The sequence below is a fragment of the Cynoglossus semilaevis genome, chromosome 15, assembly GCF_000523025.1.
Source record: "Cynoglossus semilaevis isolate Cse_v1.0 chromosome 15, Cse_v1.0, whole genome shotgun sequence".
NCBI lineage: Eukaryota > Metazoa > Chordata > Actinopteri > Pleuronectiformes > Cynoglossidae > Cynoglossus > Cynoglossus semilaevis.
The window spans coordinates 12,309,147-12,332,960 of NC_024321.1; the positions used below are offsets into that span (position 1 = coordinate 12,309,147).

The 23,814-nt window shown below is 38.6% G+C and overlaps 1 protein-coding gene across 1 annotated transcript in view; it reads left to right on the forward strand.

The window, feature by feature from the left end:
- The first annotated feature begins 3,618 nt into the window (after window positions 1-3,618).
- LOC103391069 (alpha-1,3-mannosyl-glycoprotein 4-beta-N-acetylglucosaminyltransferase B) overlaps window positions 3,619-23,814 on the forward strand; it is a 33,487-nt gene continuing 13,291 nt past the window's right edge. Inside the window, 2 exon segments of the mRNA XM_025063303.1 lie at window positions 3,619-3,881; window positions 4,507-4,790. Coding sequence (XP_024919071.1) covers window positions 4,703-4,790 — 88 coding nt within the window. The 5' untranslated portion in view covers window positions 3,619-3,881; window positions 4,507-4,702.

Genomic DNA, 23,814 nt, shown 5'->3' on the forward strand with positions numbered 1-23,814 from the left:
TAGATTTTGATGACGTCCAATGGGAATGAAGGTTAGACCTGAAGTAATAAACTGCGTGAAGTGAGAGTCGGCACTGTGGGAAATGTTACATCCTTGGCACTGGTCTCTGCTGTATTTATTAAATAGACCAATTATCATTTCAATGACTTTATTTCCTCTGGTTCCTGCATGTCGTGCTTGACTCCCAGCATTCTACATATGGCACTTATCATATTTACACAACCCTGGTCATGCGGGTGAGAAAGTGGCCCACATGAGAGTAGAACTAGAACCCTGTGTTCCTGCCTGAGTGGGCCAGATAGCAGCTCCTGTACTTGTTCTTGTGTAACCTAGATGTGAGGGTTGATTATAGCATGTTTAGTGTGAGAATTTCAAACTGAAAGCGCTCTTGTCTGAAAGAATATAATCTGGAATATGAGGGTAGAAGCAGGAGAATGATCTGCTGTCAGACTCTGACAGCCGGGCTGCTTTCAGACTGCCACAAACCTGGGATTAAACTCTGGATGACAACCGAGAGGACGACTTTGATTTAGTTAAAGTGGTTGATTCTGATAATGGCACTCACAGAAGGCTTATTTGAAGCCTATTATCCTAGAACCCTAGCATTTCTTTAAAGCATTTATCTTTCATTTATAAGTTAGCTGCCCAATTTATTTCCACACAGATTACATTTCTTTTTTTTTCTATTTATTTTCACATTCTTATCATGTTCATGTGCCCTGACTCACACGTGTCCATCTCATGTGTCAGACTTTGACTAACTTGTCACTCAGACAGATCTCTTCACAGAGCCTGAGGCCACAGCTCTCAGTCTGTCAGTCACCTTTAACCTCCATCACAGCCTTCACTTGTGCACGAGTTGGAGGTTCAATCTCTGAGCTTAAAGACTCAGGTTATGCTGCCTGCACACTGTGTGTGTCTGAGATTAACTCATGAATATAAATATTTGTGTCAGCAGTCTGTGCAAAGTATGGGGCTGCACTAGATTGGCTGCAGCTGAACAGAAGTCATCATTGATTGGAAGGCACTGTCGAGGGATCTGTCTATTTATCTATTTATTACAAAGATTAAACCAGTTGCAGCCAGTGTGGTCAGATGCACGTGGAGAGTTTATCACCATTTAATGCACATTTTAAAAATTTAAACAAGTATTTGCCATTGTTGATTTGCCGTTGCTTAACAGTTTAAGTGCCGTTTTGGGATTTCATGTTCCCAAATGTAAATATGTCGTATGCCTAAAACTTAAACAATCAACGCTCCAGTAGCATTAATGTAACGAAAATTTAGAAGATAAATCCTCGTGTATTTATCTGAGAGGCGTGTATAAATCCTCGTGTATTTATCTGAGAGGCTGTGCAGACACGTTGAGTGCACGGCTCTCCTAGGTGAAAATTGATGTGATGTCTCCACCTCGTGGTAAAAATAGAGAATTGCTGTACAGTTAAGCGTTTTATTATTGATGTTATGACTGTCCAGAGAAGTGACTCACGCTGCTTCATTCTGATACAAATCCCAGCTGCTGACCCAGATCTTTGCTGAAGTCCAGGCTTAAACTGTTGAAAAGATTATGTCAGAATTCACAAAAGGTTCTTTGGCTTTTGATCCATTTTCCCATGGCTTTTCAGTGACTCTAAATCTCTTTATGACACTTTGCAGCCGTCACTGACCTGCTGGAACTATTATTTCAAATCCTGCATCAACTCAACACCTTGACTCTGATCTTAATTTTGCTTAATTAATAAAACTTTTTTTTTTTTGCAAATTGTGACCATCATAACAGGCAAAAATATGTTTACAAAATGGCAGCACTTCTTCTTAGCTAATTTTTACAGCTGCTATGCTATATATTTGAATTATTTTAAAAAATGAATTAGATTTAAAAACTATGATCTAAGTGATTGATAAATCTGGATTCTTATCAATGTATTTTTTGGCACTAAACTTTTTTATGAACTTTTTTATGAACATAGATGAATATCACTCTATCCTGATGTATTTGTGTGATAAATGCTCCTGGAGAAGATAAAATATTCAGATTTAGTCGTCAAATTTACTACGAGAAATGTTCATCCTACTGACACAGGTTTCAAGGCTGTATTGATCGAAGGCCAATGTGTCCCCCGGGATATTGGAAATAAAGTGGCCATGAGCAACATAAAAAAAATAATTAGAAACAGCCAAATTCTTGTGGTTTTAGTGTTTGGCTCCAATTGCCTTTTGTAGGTTTTCCAGCGCTAACATTATAAGATCCTTTGGAGAGATGTTGTGCAAAGTTTTATGGCGTTTCTTGAGGATGGTAAATGGCTCCAATAAATATGATTTTTCAGCAAAGAAAGAAAAACAGTCCTCTCAAAACAAGCCTTTCTAATGTGTTGTCCTCGCTCTATCTTCATAGAGAAGCATTTGATTTACATAAAGTAGTAATATGTGTAATAGAATAATATGAATAAAATGTATAATAAAAGTGTAATATAATAACCATATTTACCCGCACAATTCAACTACTCTACATCCTAGGATCGTCAGCCTAATGTGTTTCTATTAGATTAAATTAAAATAATATCTTTTAGAATTTAATTTAATATCAGTATGTCATATCATCATATGATGAGAACAGAGTCATCAGTGAGAATAATGCATAAATTCTATTAAATGCAGATTTAAAAAAGGCAAATAGCAAGAAATCCTTTACAAAGTGTTTGTTTTGGGGGGTTTTATATATATATATTTTGTTAGACTTTGTTGATGATTAATGGCTTTGATGTTGGTACAAAGCCTGGCCTGGCTCTTAGTGAGTGATCTCTATCTGTGGCCTGGGGGTAAGTGGCTGTTTCTGGTGTGTGTGTGCAGCGTGTGAGACATTCTGCATTCCTCTTGTTATTGCTCCTCTGTTGTAAATACTGGTTAATGGCTCCAGTTGCAGTCCAATTATTTAGTAGACTGCACTCGCAACAATAAGTACAAGCCATTTATTTATTTAATGGGGAGCCGGCAGAGCAGTTAGGATATGGAAGTTTCACTAACACTGCTTCTTTGTACACACTGATCTGTAATTGTGTGTGTGTATCTGCTATTTTACTTATTCTTTCCGTTAGATAAACCATTTCTTTAACATTTTAAAGACTAATATGTAATTTTTTACGCTTCTTACTTTTACCAACAATAGTTTAAAATATAATATTCTGCTGAAAAGGAGCCTGCAGTTTGGTTTTGTACACCAGGGGACACCATAGCCCACTGGACCAAGCACCAAAACAGCAGTACATTAGTCCGTTTACGCGGAGCAATCCATACTTTAATCACAGATATTTAAAAAAAAAAAAAGTGGCGTTTTTGGCTTACATTGTGTAATTTGCATGCAGAAGAAATGTTCAATTTTATTTTAATTTTTAACATTAATTCAACTTTTTTTTAACTTTGGCCAAGTTATCGAGCAATGGACCAAGCCAATAGTATTAGATACAGTATATTACATATATTCACAATATAAAATAGAATTTATTTCAGATAAACCAAAAAAAATCCAACAAAAAATTTTTAGTTATTTTGATTTTTTTATTATTATTTATAATTCCTCAATATGAAAAATGCCTTGACTTCATGTTTTGGTGTTGTGTTTAAAAAAAAAAGTTAAATTAATTGGGTCCAGATGAGGATGAATTAGTAGCTGTGGATTTGTCATAATCTGATGCCCAGTTCAGAATAAATGACAAACTGTTGCTTTGGAAGATATAAAGTGTGATTGACTGACTGACTGTGTGTCTGTCCTAGATGCAGTCCACATCGTCCTCCTAGTACAGTAAAAGTGTTTGGCACATCATGAAGAGGACAATAAGAAGGACGGTCACAACAACCTGTTTTCCAGATCAAGTCATTTGCAGGTAATTCACCTCTGTAGAAGTTTCCCCTGCTCCAACATGACTAGAAAGTGGAATTGAAAGAAACATGTATGTAAGAGTTCAATGTTTTTGTGTAATTTTGCCTGAAAACTTTAAATTTAAGTCTTTGACCAGTTTAGATTTAGTATAGATTTAGAAGTGTTATTTTTAGGGGGCTAAACACACATGTGTTTGATTTATTGTTATTCAAACATTTCTTGATTCGTGTTTCCTGCTGTTTCAGCAATATACGATAAACAATTATAAGATAAACATTTTTGTCATAGTAAGGGATGTTGATGTATCCTGATTAATGATTAATTGGTATTTATCCACAGGTACCTTGTGATGAATCACATTTGAGTTGTAATCGTTTGAAAGAAATGTATTCTTTAAATACGTGCTTTTATTTATGAGGGACAATTGTGTCTCCATGGCACAGACAATAATAATAGAAAAAATAAATAAATAAATAAATAATAATAATAATAATAATAACGTCCTGCACCTTTACCCGAGAGTCTCTACCTGTGTCTGCCCCCTCCTCTTTCTCTGTTTCCCTTCCTCACACACTCGCTCGCCCTCACTCTCTCTCTTAACTCCTCTCTCTCCCCCTCTCTCTCCCTAGTCTGCCGCTGCTGCTCAGACGCCAACAGCACCTCCTGCCTCTTCGTCTTTCTCGCTCTACCTGAGTCTCCCTCTCACTCGCTCTTTTCTTCTGGTGTCCCCCTCCTCCCCTGCTCCTCTCTCCTTATCCCCCACCTCTCTTTGCCTCTCTCCTTCTCTGCATCTCCGTCTCTCTCTGTTGCGGACATGCTCCGGAGATGAGGCTCAGAAATGTCTCCTTCCTGACGCTGCTGTTGTTCGGCTTGATCTCAGTGTCTTGGTACACCGCCTTCAGCAGCTCCAGAGGTGAGTCTTCCGCTGACCGCCAGCACCGCCCCCCTGCCTTGTCACGGTGTGTGTCCGTGCGTTTGTTGTGTATGGCTTGTTGCTGCAGCGGCTCAGTCTGTTAACACTGTTAGTGTGTGTGTGCGTGCACGTGTGTGTGTGTGTGTTGGGATAAAATCCACAAACATGATGATGCTGATAATGATGTTGATGTTTTGAGGAGCTGAAAGGGAGCGCTTGTTTCACCGTGCACTGGCCGCCCTGCTGACCACAGGGTGAGGGTGAGGGTAGGGGTGCAGTTGGGAGGTCGGTGTGGTTTTGGTGCAGCTCTTCACTCTGTTGCAGAGAAGAACAACATTGTCGATGTCGCTGCTGCTGTAGATGATGATGTGAATGAACTGAGGTAATCAGAAGGGGCGCTTGATATGTCCTGCATCTCAGTCCTACAAAACCAAAGGGATGGACGGAGTCTCGCAGAAAAGCGTGCGTGCGTGCGTGCGTGCGTGTGTGTGAGACTGGAAACATTGATTGAATCGCGCACTAGTTGTGCACAATGTGATGAGGGGGCACTTAATCTGGTGAGGGGGGCATGGCAGCTGTGTAGACAGGTGTTAGATGGACAGGAAGAGGGAGAACCAAATTGATTTGATTGTGATGCTGTGGAGAAGTGACCAGGGATGCACTTGGTTTGTGATACTCTGGGTCGAATGACTCTAATGCACAGCTGAAGGATCGTGTGATCTTCCTCTTGTTGCTGGTGTTGAGGGATACTGTGGCCCTAAAGTGATAAAAGGTGCACGTGATTGAGGATGCATCCTATTCCTGACTTGAGGAGAGGGATTGATGGAGGAGTTGATTTCTCTCTAACTCTCCACATACCACTTAAAGGATCTGGTGTGAAGGCTGTCCAGACTTTGATGCTATATGTGTGTGTAGTATATAGACCTCACTTCCCGGCATTGTTACCTGAGCCAGGACGCTGTTTATGGAAAAACTCTGGTGGAGGCCAGAAAGCATTTAATTGGTGCTGAGAAACAGAAGAAGAAGAATTGTTCTTCTCTGATTTTAGAACAGCAGAATTCTCATATTATATATACATTTCCTGTTGTGCATTACACACTAGTGCATTTAAACATGCACAAAACAATGTTCCAAGTGCAATGCAACATGAACAATAAGATGGATTGAATAATTGATCAGTACTCTTCCGCCTGTCTCATTTTGGATAAACACAACATGGCTTAACAGTCTCAACAATGGCAAAAGTTGAGAGATTTGAGCAGAGATAAACAAACAAGGTATATCACCATGTTTCATAACAAACCAAATGTCCTGAAGATAATCTGTTGTCCAGAATTCATAATCAGTCCATTGATAGGATGTTCATGTGTCAAAATGTTGGTAATGTGTCTATTCTTTAACACATCTCATGATCTATAGTCAAAATCCATCATTTTTATCAGGACACACAGGAGTGTGTCTTTGGCTGCCTTCATCATTTAGTTGTAATGAGACATTTACCTCATTAACACAAACTGAGCAGAGGTGGAGACCAACAGCTTCTGTGTTCCACTGAGCTACAAATGCTTTTCTTTATGGACCTTGGTGTGGGAGAGTGAGCTCTTTCCAACCTTAATTTCCTGTTGGAAATGTCTGTCTCATAAAAGTGCAGTCAGCGGTCAGTCATAAAATCCTGCTTAAAAAAAAAGCTAAAGTTTACCTTTGTTTTTATTGAAGTGATGTAACTGTTCATGTTAAAGTTCATCACAAGGTCCTTCATGGATTAGATAGTTTTTCTTAAGATGCGTTGCGCAACTTTCTAACTACATGCATGCCTGTGTGTGTTTGTGTGTGTTTACTCCAAGGAGTTGACAGCTGTAGTCTTAGGTTCATGGGAGCGCTTCATTTGTGATGCCCAAAAGCCAAGGTGGTGGGTGGAGCCAGATGTTCTGAATCATGCAGCTGTTTTGTTGTTTTGAAACATGTTCTCCTCAACCCGGGGCAGGGAGCGCTTGGTTTATGGCCCAACTCAGCAGGCAGCCTGTGTTCAGTGCACCTGAAGAATGTGGGGAACTGGTTTCAAGATACATCCCCAGACTTAGACAGAGTTCGACTTTGTGCAAAAGCAAGCCTTAAGTGTTAGAGTCAGACGTCTGCAGGAAGAGATGACAAGTCTTCTCCGTGACCGACCTTCATCTGTCCTTATCTGTAATTAGTTGACTGTTGGCTATTAATTAGATAGGCTGCATTGAAGTCCTGCCCCAGTGGTACGTTGGTTTCCACATAATTTTAGCTGTGTCAAACAGTGTCATTTCATCATCATTTTTTGTGCAACACGTTTCCTCGTGTGAAACAACATGTTGCCTCAGTCCAGCCCAGTGTTTTCACATGGATCATGTTAACATGTGAATTATTTACAGCAGTCAGTGTTCATCCATTATTGTTCCTCTGAGGCGTAAACACGGGGGTACTTTCTCATTGAAATTCACAATACAAAATGTTCTTCTGTGTCTCAGTGATGCAGCAGTGGTTATCAGTCAACACCAGGCTTTATTTTTACTCTTTGATTCTGTGTGGACTGAATCTTCCTTTATACTTAGTCTGTTTTTATTATCTCCACAGTAAACAGTTTCAAACAGCTGATGTTTTATTTCCTCAGATGTCAGATGTCTATACAGTAATTACACATGGCAGTATTAGCCAAAGGAAAGTGAGAACAAACACCAATATAATACTGATTTAGCTCTATAGTAAAGTAAAGTAAATAGTAAAGGTGGTAATAACCAGTACCTAATGCAGTCAATCCAGTCTACAGGTCAATACTAATCATTAGTAAGCATTTGGTCAAAACTGTCCACAATTGATTTTTGTTCCACTTTCCCTTTTGGGCAAATTGGTATTGCATAATAATAATAATTCTTAACCATTGTTTCTGGATGAGGCCAGTGCTTCTTTATTTTTCAGTAAAGTGGATAAGTGCATACCTGAACTTAGGACCTATTTTTCCCCCAACTTTTGGAACGTCGACCCGTGGTAGTCTGCAAAGGCATTTACAGTAAGAGGTCTTTTAAATAAATCATATTAAAATAATTGTATTTATTTGTGCCTACATTTTAATTAGTTCATTTTAATAGTTTTTGAGAGACTCAGAATCAGAATTGGTCTTTTTATTCTTTTTAACATAAGAATATCTAGTATATCTAGTAAAAAGAAGATAAATCAGCGATTTAATTAAAGACAATCCAATGATTTGAGGTGCAGTATTATTATTTGTAAAATCAAAAGCTGCTGAAAAGCCCAAAAACTGTTGGGAACCATGACTTGCGAACCATGTCTTAAGACCATTGAGGGCTAAAATCCACATCACAGTGGTACCACTAGTTGACTCATCCAGCGATGACTCGCAGTGATGTCATAGTCACTGTCATGTAGTGAACACAAATGTCAGTCCAACCGAGGGTACATTAAAGGGGCAGTAGGTTTATCAATGATTGTGAAACAGTGACCGTGCTTATTGAAATAACCTGTAGCGTGCACAACTTTAAGTTCACGGTAACGTGTAATCTTTCAGTTCATGCTTTAGACAAATAGATTTAGCAATTACACTGATAACCATTAGCACTAATAAACTCTTTCTAACTGCCCTCATTAATTCTGTTTAAAGTAAATGTAATAAACATCCTGATGAGTCTGCGGCTGGTCTCTGATGGTCCAGACCGTCAAACAGAAGGACAGACAAAGAGAGTTGTCACATTGTTTCCTGCAATATACTGAGCCAGGTCTCACACTCAGACATGTTCAGACTGGTTTGTCATCTGTTTTCTCTGGAGCCAGGCTCATTGTCCTGGATTCACACGCCAGAAAACACTTTCTGACTTTCGTCTATAAGAACGACGCCGAAGGTTCAGAACTTGTACAGGTCGTTTAATGAGAATATGTCACGATACACGGGAAATGAAATAACAACAACACCTCCCAAATCTTGTGGATGTTGAAAACATAATCTGAAGTCAGTTGAGGTATAGAAAGAACAAAAATACATAGCATCCATAACAGATTCAATGTCAGTGTGTTTTCTGTTTACGGCAGAATGACTTATGTATCCTAGAATTTCATTAGCGACGGAAAGACAAACTCTTTAGCCTTTAAAAATATATATTTGCATTTAAAGTTTCTTCTTTATACAGAGAACGCTGTAATTAACATTCCATTTGTATTCATTGTAGTCGTGTTTTTCAAACCTGTTTAACAGTTCACGTAAAAATAAATTTGCCCAAAAAAAGTTTTCAAAATGTTTTAAAATAAACCATAAACCCCTACCACAAAAAAACAACGGTAATCCAAAATTACCCGCCAGACTCACTGATGCACAGCAGCTCTATGGTACTGTATATCTATGGTACTGTATATCTATGGTACTGTATATCTATGGTACTGTATATCTATGATACTGTATATCTATGTTACATCTACGTGTTTATTTTTGTATCTGTTTATCAGCTGATTTTGCATATTTTAAAAGATGGCCGTGGGTTCGTTTTAAGATATATAAGCACTGCATAAATATAAATAAAATAAATGTAGATTTCACACAGAGATATATGCATACACCTCAATTGATTTACAAGACACCATGTATGGCTTAAAGCAATTAGATGACACATCGACCTTTGCAAAACAGGAAGTGTACATGCTCTGCTTTGTCCAGCTCTCATTCTCATTTGTGCGGCAATTTACCTACCATCATTTCGCTCATCCCTGCAAGTTGGGTCATCCTAGTCTTACCATGACTGACTAATAATGGTAACAGAATGTGCAATGTGATTGGAGGAGGAAGTCCTAGTAAAAGACTGTCTACAAACATCCTTGATATGAAAACATCTGGAAATGTGGGGATTTGGATAAAATGATATGCCTGGGATTTTGGACTGAAGCCGCAGAGTTTGTTGGACTTAAATTTGAGTAAAATTCATGACTACCTTAAGTATAATCAATGACAATATAGCACAGATGTTGTGAAACTGAATCAATGAGGGTGCAGTGCTTTAGTCACTAAAAGTTGTTAATTCCTAGAACCTTCTGACTATAAACGCTGGAATCTGGAATTAGAACACAATTTTATGCCGTACTTTAGTCATCTTTGATATAAGAAGTGTGTGTGTGTGTTTGTTAATGTCCTGTGTCTGTGACCTTCATTGCTGTGCTATCTCCAAACAGTTGAATATCCTGTCCCCTGAACACACCCACAGTCTCTTACACACACACAAACACATACGCACACACACACTCCTGCAGGCTGTTGTTTCCCTGTGAGTTCCTACCCAACCCCGAAGGTGTGTTTTTCTAATGTGGTTATTTTTTCCCATTCATAATGTGGTAGAAGCTGCTGTATAAAAAGCAGAAGTTTTCAGACCTGGGGTCAGATTTCAGAGGTCAGACACAGTCTACACCAGTTGTACTTAAAACCAAAAGAAACAAACATCATAGGTGAAAACCATCTCCCTGTGAGAAGTGGATGGTTTAATATTTAACCAAGAATCATAGTCTCTGTGTCTGACATCAAAGCTGTGACTCAATGACAAGAGGACTCCACGAGGACACAGCCAGGACAGGAAGCATTACGTGGCTCCTTCAGAATGAAACTGGACCTGGCATAAAATATTCATCAGGCCGGATCAAGACGTCTTTGGCTCCCCAGGAAAAACACACAGGCACATTAAAGTCACTCTGTGTGTGTGTGTGTGTGTGTGTGTGTGTGTGTGTGTGAGGGCGTTAGTGACCCCATTACTTCTCTGTTTAACTGAACGTAATCCGTTATGGCGTTGCCCTCCTCGTGTCCTCTGACGCCACATGGTTATAAAATCTCGCCCTCATTAGATGTGCACAGAGTACTAGACTCGTGAAAATGTCCAACGAAGACTGGCTGATGAATAGTCCCAGTCTTTACCAGTTATATTTAACCGTTAACTGTAAAACATGAGTCAGAAAGTGCACCAGTCGTCAGTTGAATGGAAACAATAGTTACAATTAGGAACACACCTTTAAAAACCTGCAGCGGAGTTTTTCTGACAAAACAAACAAACAAACAAACAAACAAATATTAGATCTCTCCCAAGATTATGTCTCCTAAGTCAATACCAGTAGTGTGCCACAGCAGTCATTCGGTTCATGTAGGCCTTTTTTTAAAACACATCTCTACTTCTACTTTGGTGTAAGGCAATGTGCTGCTGGTGTGACGTGTGTGTGTGTGTGTGATGTGGTTGGGTGGGCCAGTGTGCCCAGAGAAATCAGGGGGAGTTCATGTGATGCACTGCCTTCAGCATGTGACTTTGAGTGTGTATGATGTGATATTTGTGGACGTGACCTTTGACTCATGGCTCCTTAAGGACATTGGCTTCTCTTTCACTTTCTCTCTCAGATGGTCACAGGCCGATTCACTGAATGAACTGTATTTCGATGTCACCCATTTCATTATCAGTGATCTTTTCATTAAGATTATCTTTCATAGCTAGCTGGTGGTTCACTTTGATTTTTTTTTAGATAAAGGTTTATTTTTAAGGTCTGTGGAGACTGAAGAAAGTTTCTCAAAAGGGTCAATGATTTGTCTGGATTTTAAATATAAATGGTCCAGGTTTATTTTATTGCGACATTGAGCGTTGAGCCATTACATTTTATTTGATCAGGTTTTTCAAACCATAAAATACCTTTAACAAATCTGAACTCAAAGCAATCATCACATATTTGATTGACTGTTGTTTTGCAAAAAATATTTCCAAAAACTGAACATTTAAAAGGAACTTGATTTCAAAAAGAAGAAGCAGGTTGTGTCCTGGAGTCAAAGACCTGTTCCTGTCTTTGACTCCAGGACATTGTGTCTTCATTTTTTATTAATACAGATTTTTTTTTTAAATGTACTAAAACTCTTTGGTCTCTCCTTGTACATCTACCAGTTAATAAAAACATTTTTACTGGAACCAGAAGTATGTCGCGTCAAACTTCACCTTACTGAAAGCCTCACTATCCCGTCCTCGATTCTTCACCTTTCACTTTGCCCAACTCTCACACTCACACTGTGTTTTTGTCTCATTTCCTCTGACTTTGGTTCTTCTCACCACAGCTGACCTCCAACTCTCCCCGCTCGCCTCCAATTGCTCAGATTACAATGTCATCTGCAGACATTATGGCCCATTGAGACGTTTTCATTCCATTTTCTTTTGCTTGGGCAAAAACACATCTTTAAAGTTTTTCAAAATAAAAGGCTTGGTTTATTTATGAGATGCCAAAATAAAACAAGACTAGCACAATCCTGCCAACAGTCTGGATAGCCTGACGTTTCGTGGTAATTAGATGTAACTGTATTTCCAGTTTTTCTTTTTTAAATCCAGGACGTGTCAGTGTGAGTTAAAACAGAATTAAAGTCTTCATGTTGTTGTGCTGCACATCTGGACGACTCCGTAATATAACACAAACGTACAATGAATCAGAAAAATCCAATTTCACAGGCATGGTGGAAATATGAAAATGAGCACGGGAGAAGGAAGGCAGATGGGAGAGAAAATCAAATTCAGCCAATATAAAAAGGAAACAGAAATTAGATGAAGAGGAGGAGGAGGAGGTGACAAGGAGGCAGATCAGCTTCCTCACACTGAGTGTGCCATCTGTCTACCAGAAACAATCTCCACTTGTGTACATGAGTGTGCTTGTGGCTGCCCATTCATTTACTGTACAACAGTAATAGCTGCTGAGGGGCTTCTCTCCTCTCTGGGTTATTCAGGTGTCTCTGGACCTTCTCCATTGACCATCTGCCTCAGTGAACAATCTCTGCTCATGTGGTTTTTAGATAATAATGCAGATTTATGTCAATGACCCCCACTTATTCTGCTCTCTCTGCCACATTAAATAGAGAAAATCAGTAATTTTCCATCATAGTAGGGGTTAATAAAAATCCACTGCTTCTTCCTAATATGGCTAAATGTATTAGCGTGTTGCTTTGGCTTTGGAATCATTCATTGTAAATTAGGCAAGGGAAATCTAATCTAATAAGACAGCAGATGACCAGTGTTCCTATGACATTATTACATGAAAATAAATGATTGTTCTCCACAGACATTGGTGTGAGACAGTAAGTTGTTAACAACTCACTCTCTAACCATAAATATTATTTAACAATGACATTTTATTAGGATCTCACAGAAAATAAAATGTGCCTCTTACTACTGTGGCTTTACACAGAGCGTGCAGTTACCAATCTCCCCTGCCAGGGATGCTATAAACACAACACAGTCTGCTTGGACATGTAAGAAATGGAATTAACGACAGGCAACCTTGAAATCAACAGCTGATTCGTTTTTTAAGAGAGACACAGTATTATCCTCCTGAATTAAGTTTTAATGTCTTTGTACTTTTACCCTTGCCTCTTATTGTTGTACAGTTTTCATGGTTTTATATCCTCCCGACCAATCAGGAGCCAGCTGATCTGTCAGTCGTGACATTTCTGTCCTCTGTAACATCAACAGTTACTAATTAAAGCTGAACACATAAGGTAACAATCACACTTACATCACTATAATAAATCCCTGCATTTATCCGTTTCAGCGTTAGCCAGAACCCGAGGCTCTATCCATATTTCTTCTTATTCTTCTGTTGTTTTAGTGCAGTTGGCATCAATGACCGTTCATCACTGCCTGCTCCTGGATTCCTAACAGTTTTTATTTGGCGTTGCCTTGTAGTCAATCTTTGGTTGTACTCACTGACGCACACAAAGCGTCAGTATTCACATTCAAACATGAAAAATTTATGGAGTCCATCCTTCACATACTGTAAGATTAAAACCAGCCGAGTGGCAGAATAGTCAGTGAGATTAGAGTTGAACCAGTGTGACTGGAGGATTTCAAAGTGACGGCGGGACTGGCCAATCAGAGGGCATCGTTTCATTTAATCGAACATATTTAACTGATTTCACCCTTGGATAGGTTCGGTACTTACATCATAAAAGAGGCATGTGACCAGAGTTGTTGATGGTCATTTATTTATGTCTGTGACAAAAATAAGAAGCTAACACATGCACGCGCACACACACAGACACAGAGAATCTCTCTTAACATGTGTCCTCCAGGCACTTCACGTGTGTGTGTGTGGAGCTTTGTTAATTTACGTGTTTGCATTATTATGCCACATTTGTCTCCGTCTTTGTGTACAGCCTCATTTGTAATTTACAAACATCCTTCAGGCATAGTTTACATGGTTTACAAGAAGAAGCTAAAAAATCATGTCATTATGTATTTATTTCCTTTTGTGAATCTGCTCTTTTCTTTAAAAAAAAGTTTAAGAGACATGTATATACATATATATATGTATATATATATATATATATATAAAGGTCTTACAAATATATTCTTAGTAAAACATCATTTTTCTGAAGAAATCTGTTTTATAAACCTCACGTACGATCAAGTAGATGATCTTGATAAAAAAGTCATTTTGCACTAAATGAGACGCAGAAGCTGTTTAGAGAAAGGACAGATAAAAACAGAGAAACCAAACAGGCTTCCAGCCAGACAACATTCAATGGTCACTTTATCGAGTCAGTGCACGTTATGAGGGTGGTGCTTGTACTGTAATCTTTGTGAGGACAAGATTTCCACTCAGCCAAGGAAGTTTTTTTCAATCTTGGCATTTTGATTTTCCTACAAACATGTGCACACTCGGTTTTTGTTTGTGTGTTTGGGTTTTTCAAACTTTTGGATTTCATTTTAATCTGGTTGTTTAAGTTTCATCCTTTAATACAGTCAGTTTTTGGAAAATTTCCCCATAGTGGGATGAATGAAGGACTTCTTAATCCTCATATGTGCACACTCACATGAACACACACTTAGTTTTAGGTGTCGTAGTTAATTGGTCGATATCCCCAGTCTCCCTCCAGATGTAGCTCCACACTCTCTAAATGCTCCCTTTGTGTCCAGTCGTCTTCCACAAAATCTCTCATTCATGAGCTGCCACCTGACTCCGCTCACCTCCAGCTCCCAGACGGGTGGGGAAGTGGAGGGAGGAGGTGATGGCGTCTGAGCCTCAATGTCACAGTCCACACATTTAAATGAACTTACCTGCTGCTACTTTCCCCTAGTTTTTGCTCAGTCCCTCTTACAGAGGTGGAAGTGGAACAATTTTTCAATCTGTAGACTTTTGGTAATGGCTCCAAAATCAGTCTCTAGAGTTTCTTGAGCTTAAAAAAAATCAGTAAAACCACATTTAAATATTAATGTCTGATGACTGTGATGAGGACCAGATGTCCAGGCTTCAAGCCTAGTGTCCCTGATGGGCAAGTCTTGATCGCAGGCAGTGTATAAAAATGGGCCAATTGTTTATGAAACAGAAGTCAAGGAAGTACACAATAAGTACCACTAATGGGTTGTTGTAATGCATGCCAAAGGACAAGAATTTATCAATTTTAATAGGTTGGTTTTTTTGTGGGATAATGCTAATTACTGGCAGCAGATCTTCAGTTGCAATTAACTGCAAGCTGAATGTGTTTTTGTTCTTTTTTTTTCTCTTTTTTTTTTCTTTTGTTTGCTTTAGACTACATGTTACCTTTCAATGTTAGCTGGGTACTTAATAAGTCTGACCAGATGACGCTCCTTTGAATTTATCATATAAATTGCAGACATGGCAACACAGCAACGGACTGGTTCAGTGGTTCTGTGGTTCTCTGAAGTGCAAATGACTCACACCAGCAAAACTAAGTCTGAGCTTAGTCAAAGCACTGTTGACATTTCAACCTCTGATTGATTAGTTTAGCCTAGCAAAAAGCAACTAACCTGCTGCATTGGATGCAACATACCTGTATTTGCTTCAGTTACTTCAGATCTACTTATCTTTAGGGCAGTGAAGCCGCCATAGCATCTTTGTGGCTGAAAGACCCTGGACCCCTTGTGTACACCCGAAACCTTTTTCATGAGGTTCTAATACCATAGTCTAGACTCGAGGTATCATTTCACAGTCCTGTTAGTGACCTTCGAGATAATGCTCTTGGCTTTAAATCTCTTTATTCCTCTCAGTTCATGCACCACTGAACCCCCCAGAGTAATCCAAAGGACCTGAATTCTCCCACGAATCTTTCAAACAAATAATAGGTGCACTGAGTCGTCCTAAACCTGAGACACCTGATTCGTTCAGATGGGACACCTGGTCTCCCCTGAGGAAACTCCTAAAGAGTCTGAACTACTGGCTGAGTCAGGAAACACTGTGTACTGTACGAAAAAAGCAGCAGATCTCAACTCACACACACACTCCCCCAGGAAACACGATTGGCCAATGGGGATAACAATCTCCCGCTGCAACATCTACGGTCCAGTGCCCTGTCCATCAAACGCCTGGTTCTCACGGTAGCAAAAAAGACTTTGGTTCCCCCTCTTCCCTCTCACACACACACCCGATTTTAAAGGGTTGGGAATGTTCCCAGGGAGAGTGTGTGTATGTGTGTGTGTGTTGGTACTTCTGCCTTTGTGAGGACCTGGTGCAGAGACCGTGGACGCTTTTAGATCCCGGGCTTAGTGATGAGAAAAGTACTTTATTATTGTGGACTGTAGTTAAAAATGACACTGTTCGTGGATCTAGTGTGTCAGATGTTTCCTTCCGCTCCAACTTACTCCTACCCTGCTGCGTTAAACTGAGTAAGCAGCACATTCTTCTGGCACAGGCAGGGAGATATTTTCACATGATCTGTACTTCTACAGCAGGCTGTACTGTAGTGATGTAGTGATGAACAGCTGAAGTGCTCTGTACTAATGACTTTGTTATTTACGTACTTGAGGAACATTAGAATTAACAGCTTCCTAGTTTAAAGACAACTGGTCAACTTTTAAATAATAATGATATGGTAAAAAAAAAGCAAACTATTTGAGGTTGTTTAGAACTGTTGAATTAAAAATATGTCACCTTCTTGAACAGTGTTCTGCCCAGAAGGACCTTGTAAACCTTGCCCGCTCAGTCATGACATGGAAGATGACTTTAATTGTTATATAAGTATGTATTCAATTGATATGTTATAGGTTTCTTTATATATGATTATAAAAATATACATTTTAACAAACGTGGTAAAATAAACTATTTAAATTCATAAAAATAAATGTACATATACTGTATATTCCTATTCATAAACTATCCAAACCATATTGCTTTTTTTCTGTTACAATAAAAATAAATGTTTCATGTAATTAGTTGACCTCTCCAGATGATGTTTCTTTAGATTAAATTAGACCAGCGTTAGATTACGTTTGAATAATAATTAGTTTAATGTAGGCCTTTAGACAGTGCAGTGGACCAGGCCTTGCAATTAATGAGTAAAAAATCTTTATCGTCATCACAATTGTTATACGGTCGGCCTTTCATTGTCATAGTCACACAAGGCAGCAGCAGATCAGCAGCGGCACTGTGTTTCTGTGGGATTTCCTCCATGTTCTTATGAGTAGATATGTTAGCAGCATAACAGCACTGACCTGAAACTATGGGCTGTTTGTTGATGCGCAACTACTATCGTAAAATTAGGAACTCACTGTGAGGTTCTGACAGTGTCTGGAGTGTCCAGATAATCTGATATAAAATGGTGTGTCTGTGTGTCTGTGTGTATGTTTCTCAGCTGCTGTTTGATTTAAACATCTGGACAGTACAGGCTGCTACACTGTTCAAATGAAGTGCAAGGTTAAAGGAACACACACAAACACACACAAGCAAGCATGTGCTGCCAGCTGTGGGGCAAAGACAGACACACTGCTGCCTTGTTTAAAGAGGAGTGATACTTGAGCTGAACTAGTGCATGTGTGTGTGTGTGCGTTTGCCAAAGAGTAAGAGAACAGAGCACTCAGTGTAAAGTCCTTTCAGCCAGCCTGAAGGCCACAGCATCTACACACAAACACACGCGCATACACAGTACAACCCCTCCTTTGGAAAAGACCACGGAATTTAGAAATCAGCTCCCTGAAATGATGCTAAAAGACAAATCCGGCAGGTTTTAGCACAGTACCGTCACTGAGTACCATCACTTGGAATAAGAACAAGTAACGTTTGGTCCAATATAGACTGAGTTGTTCCACTTGTTCTTATTTTGCAGAGACAGTGAGACCCTGTTGTTAAATGTGCTCAAAATATCATTAAACAACCATGTATCCCATGGTACTTTCGTAATATCTAGAGAATTTGTCAATGCAGGAACAGCTTGCAAAATTGTATGCCCACTATGCGTTTCCATACAGTCTTGTTAAGTAAATATTTGCTTCACAGAGATAAGTGGTAGGAGGTGCAAATCCAGTGTACAGGTTACCACAGAAAAAGGCACAGAAATTGTAGCATGATTGCACGAAGAGCAACAATAGCTGTTGTTATTTGGTTCTCCTGGGATATTTAATTAGATTTACCTTTTGCACCATGTCAGGGATGCCTCTGGTTTCCTGATTAATCAACAACCTATTAACACGTCCAACATGTTCACGTAAAGTGCAGAAGCTGTAGGAACATTTCAGCCAGAGTGTTTGTACTTATGACCTCACCCTTTTTTAACATTTGTGTACTCTGGAAGGGCTTGAGATAAAAAAGAAAAATCTGTTTTGTAAGTGAGACCTTGCCAAAGTAGCATACCTTTTATAAAAAGAAAAATCTGTTTTGTAAGACCTTGCCAAAGTAGCATACCTTTTACTGACATGTAGCAACACACATCACATACGGCAGTTGTTTCAAATGTGCAGTGTAATGCACAGTGGTCACAAAACAATTTTATTTTCAATATTTTATTCACTTTACAAGAGTAGGGAATTTGCACTGATTGTAAGGTTATTTATTTTGTTTTCCTGTGTAAAGAAGTAATAATGTAGAAATTGCTTTATTCTAAATTCAGTTTCAAGTTTAACTGTAGCTTTTGAATGCGTCAAAATCAGGGGGTTCCATGAGAATTGATTACACTGTAAAAAAAAATGTTTGGGAACCACTGATTTATGGTAGAAAATACAGCATAAATAAAGCACAGCTGCAGTCCAGCCCATCCCGGACGCTCTAAGTAAAAGTAGGCACGCCCTTCCTACTGCTCCACAGACACCCATCAGTGGTAGTTAATAATAAATTATTTGCTAAATACATTTCATTGTATTGTATCTGCACTTACAATTTAACTGTCACATTTTAAATTTTGCCCTCCCTAATGCACAAAACCATTTAGGCATGTTTGAAAATCAATTCAAAAGATGCACTTAAACATCTTTTTAATGGCTGAAGAGAAATTATCCGAAGTGAATGTGTCTGCAGTGTAGAAATTTAAAACAGGAAACTGATTGGTTTTAATGATGACATAGAACAGAAAGTTAAGGTCACATGGAAAACTTTATTTTTTATCTGATGAAAACCAGATCAGAAAATTATGCTCCCTGTTTCCATGTTTAATCTTCAGGGACCTGGAAATGCAGTCTGTAGACAGAAAGTGCCCAGGACAAACTGGATTCAAGTCATGACGTATATGAAAGGAACAAGCAGACTATATATAGGAAATGATTATCCTATAGACAGGAAGTGATTATCGTGTAAACAGGAAGCTGCACTCCCTTCATCATGTGAACAGGAAACTCATTTGTGAGCTCTGACGCAGCATCTCTGGTCATTTCCCACGAGTCTCATTCATCCTGATTCATGGTTTAGTCTGAAACACAAAACACAGCAGATAGAGATAAAGAGGACTACCATCAGTGAACTGGTAATGGTCTTCTGGTCATGTTAGCTTAGTTTTGTTAGCGTAGAGGTGTTAGTGTTGCCATGTTAAAATGCATGTTAAAATGCATGCATAAAGTTTGTATATATAAAACACTGAATGTTCCCTGTGGCAGTTCAGGCTGCAGTACCACTGATAACCGGTAGAAAATAGATGTGTCTATTGGTGTCAGTAAACAATGCTTTTAAAATTACTAGCTTTTATATATTTAAAATCATCTACTTGGTTCACAAGCCACCAGTATTTGTTGGTTGTAAAGTAATTAAGAGATCATATAAAAATATATAATGATGTAAATGATATAATATATATATATATTTACAGTATATGTTTAAATATATATAAATGATAGTAACATGGAACACTAATAGAACTGATTAAATCTGATTTCTGTGAGTCAATATTTTTTTTTATTTTAATATCCTTGCAATGCCTACTGTTCTGGTTGGGGTTTAATTTTTGTAGCACAAACCGTTAAACTGCATTTAAATCGTGGCGAATTTACACACACATTCGAGCTGATGTTTTTCTCTGCAGATAAAGTGAGACAAAAGCAAAATATTTGTGAAACCAAGCAGCTTTCTATGGTTTGACAAGAGGATAAGAACGAACACATGCGTGCACACACACAAGCGCACACTCTGATGTATTGACTAAAGGCTCAAATAAGCACCAATCCACTCAGCATATCGACTGAAACAAGAGCTTAGGCGTTATATATACAGCACAGACACATACACACACAAACCTTCACACACATTTGATGAAGTCACAGTGTTTAATGATTTTGTTTGAACAGAACAGTGTGCTTTTGCATTAGTGTGTGTAGAATGTAAAGGAATAATAATGAACCCTTTTGGATTAAGTGTGAATGTGAATTATTACAGAATGGTTGTCTTTGTTAGAAAGCCCTTACAGGAACAATGTTTTTATATACTGTAGCTCTTTGGAAGTTTATTGATTTACTGCCCACTTTATTCAATTGAATTTGTCGTTTTTTGATTTTTATTGATTTATTTATAGTTCTTTGTTCAGATTTACCTCAATCAGTTCTTTCTAAGTTCTTTGTTCAGATTTACCTCAATCATAAAGTCACCAAAAAGGCAACTTGTGGAATTACCTAATTCCTCTACAGACTTAGGTGTGGGAGAAGCAGCTATTTACAAACCACTCAGTTCATGAGTCATTTTTCTTGCATCTCCTTGAATCTTTTCCTCCCTATATCTGTTAAGGACAAGCAGAATTTTTCCTACTGGCTGTTTGACGGCGTGCATCTAAGCGTATGGCACTTACACTGAACTAACAGTTTCCAGTGGAAGCTGCTGAAACACTTGGATGTCATCTCGCTGCTAATTGGACACACCTGTCTTAGATCAGTAATGTTTTCTTGGCTCTTTCTAACTCCTCTTCCTTCTAGCTACGTTTTTGGTTTGAATGCTCTCAGCCCTGCGAGTCCTTTGCTCTGATCTAACCAAAGCAGGAGAAGAAGAGGTCTTTGTTTTCATATCTCCTGCAGACATGTGCTGTTTTTAAAAACAGAGGACCCAGGTTACACTGGGACAGGAAGGTTATGTCTGCTCTTGCTTAGAAGAAATCTGTGTGTACAGGATTGTGGGAGTGTTGTGAAAAATCACAGTTTGAGGTGTGAACATTCATTTCCATCTCTCACAAAAGTTTATATTTAAACTCATGCCAGGAGGTGGGAGGCTTATTGCTTGTGTCTCAGTTGTAGGTTAAAGCTGGGGTAGGGAACATTTATATTTAGTTGTGGATCGATAATTCCATAATAAACCCTTGTCGTATTATAAATGATCTGAGAGATCATGTCATTTGAGAGATTGGACACAGTGGCTCCTTCTTTTGGCTTTATTAATGGCCTTTACGGAAATCTGGTCTGTGACCGAAGACGTTGTCTCCGTTTTAGGGGATCCCAGATTAGGAAAGAGAAGGTTGAAGGTTTTTCAAACAGACTTTTAGCTGCGTTAGTCTCAAAGTCTATGAACCTCTATAGATTTTTGTTCATCTATACATACAGTCTCTCTCTATATATTTAAATATATATATGTTTATATATACAGATGTATGTGTACTCTCTGGGCGTCTGTGACCCAACACAGACTAAATTTAGGACAGGATGTCTGCTCTTGCCCGTCTCCTCCATCCTTTCCCTCGTGTCCTGCTCTCACACAGTTGTCGTCATTATCTTTCTTCGGCCGTATCGTGTCAGGGATAATGAACCGATGTAACACGGCACTCTGGGAAGGCTGCTTTCGCCGTTTGTTAAGCTGACTCAGCAATTTTGAATTTCCTTCCCTCTGACTCAGCAGCTAAAACAATTTCCTGCCAGTAGCCTTCTGTGTCCTGTTCTGCCTTTAACGTCCTGTTTCACACAATGCAGTTTTCACCAGCTGTGTGAACGTCTTTGTAGTTTGTAAAAAAACAAAATTGAATGTAACATTTTGGCATGTCGTACTTGAACCTGGTGCTTTTTGCATCATCTTAAACCTTTAAATACCTTCACTTATAATCACATTTAAATACTGAAACACACCAACATATGTTAAATGAAATTTATCAAGGATGAGGAACAAAGTCTTAACCTTAAGTCTCTACTGTGGACACATCCATACCCAAAGTCCATAAAGAATGTTTCCATTATTAGCTAGCAGGGAACACAGGTGCTATTGGTCCACTGGTGTCACATATGATGTGTTTGTGTCTTTGAAAAAAGTCTTAGCAGATGATTGAAAAAATCAACATCATCAATAATGCACCTGAACCTGCTGATTCAGACTATAGCATCAAATGTCAAATGAAAATCTCATCCATTTCAAAGGAATGGAATTTGATGTTAAAAGTTTTAAAAAAAATTGAATATATTTGAAGTGACTGTGTTTCGGAAAAAAATTGATAAATGTAAAACCTGATTTATGTTATGTTCTGTAGACCTCAGGTATAAACAAATTCAGGTCTGATTGTATTCTTAATCCCTTCTAATCCCACCATAATCCCGCAAGTAAACCTCTGGAAGAGGGAAGACCAGACAGAATACATAACAAAAATGGAACAGGATGATATTTCACATTTAGTTTTACAGAGATTTAAAAAAAAAATCAACCTGATTTTAAAGTATTTCAGACACAAAGGGAACTAATTCACATGGATTTTATTAAAGAATATTGTTAACCTGTTGTATGAAATGTGACAGTGAGGATCTGATGGATTATTTCTGTGAAAATCAACATGAAGCACACAGTGAGGTCAGTTGGATGGTCTGATGGTGAAAGCCTGTAAAAGGATTTAAGTGTATGGGATAAACTGTTGACATCGGCCTGATGGAGGTGCTGTGTGTCTCGTGGGGATTAACTGCAGATTTACTATCACACAGCAGTTACTTAGTGATGATGAAGACGATGATGGACACATGATGGAGGGATGATGCAGTTGAAGGATTAGTCTTTTTGTGATTTCAGTTTATGCCTAGTCTTTTATTGGCAACTGGAATAAATCTGTTCCATCAGGAAAACACAGTCATTGGCTTAAAATAATGTCAGAATATGTGTGAATTTTCAGGCCAGTTGCCCAACAGAACTTTCAAACTTGACCATGACCTGGATGACTGAGAATCTTCATAGACAATGTCAGAATATGGAAAACAAATATATTTAATAAATGAAATAAATGCCATAATAAAACTCCAATAAATGTCCACAGAAAAGAGACAACCTTGACTTTGAGTGTGTGACAAATATGTTAGAAAGCTTAAAAAAGATATTTTTCTTTTAGTTTCAATGTTTCAATCGAGCTATTTGTTCCACATTGACAGTGACAGAAATATATTCTAACGTCTATATATGCCTAAAAGGTTTTCCCCTTCAACCTCACGGATTGGTCTTCATCCAACATCCCTCTTCACTTCACTGTTTCATTGCCATCTGCCCCGTCTCTCCCTGCCTCCATCTGACCATATGTGTTTTCCTGCTTGGTCGTTTCCAAAGAGCTGGTACAGCTCTACAGTTTCATTAAGATGTTTTTGTCAAAGGTTGAAACATTTTTTCCAGTTGAGATAATCCACTTCTAAAGCATTTTATTTGACATTTGTTGTATTTCTCATATCCTCTGTCTTTCTGGAACACACAGCCGGTGTATTTGAAGGAACGCACATTCATCGGTGAAATGGAATCAGATGTACTCTTTAATCTGTGTCAATAGTGAATATATATATAGTCGGTCTTGGAGCAGCTGATGTAAAGGCAAGGTTTTTCCAGTTTATTTTGCCATCTTTGGATTTAACTCCCA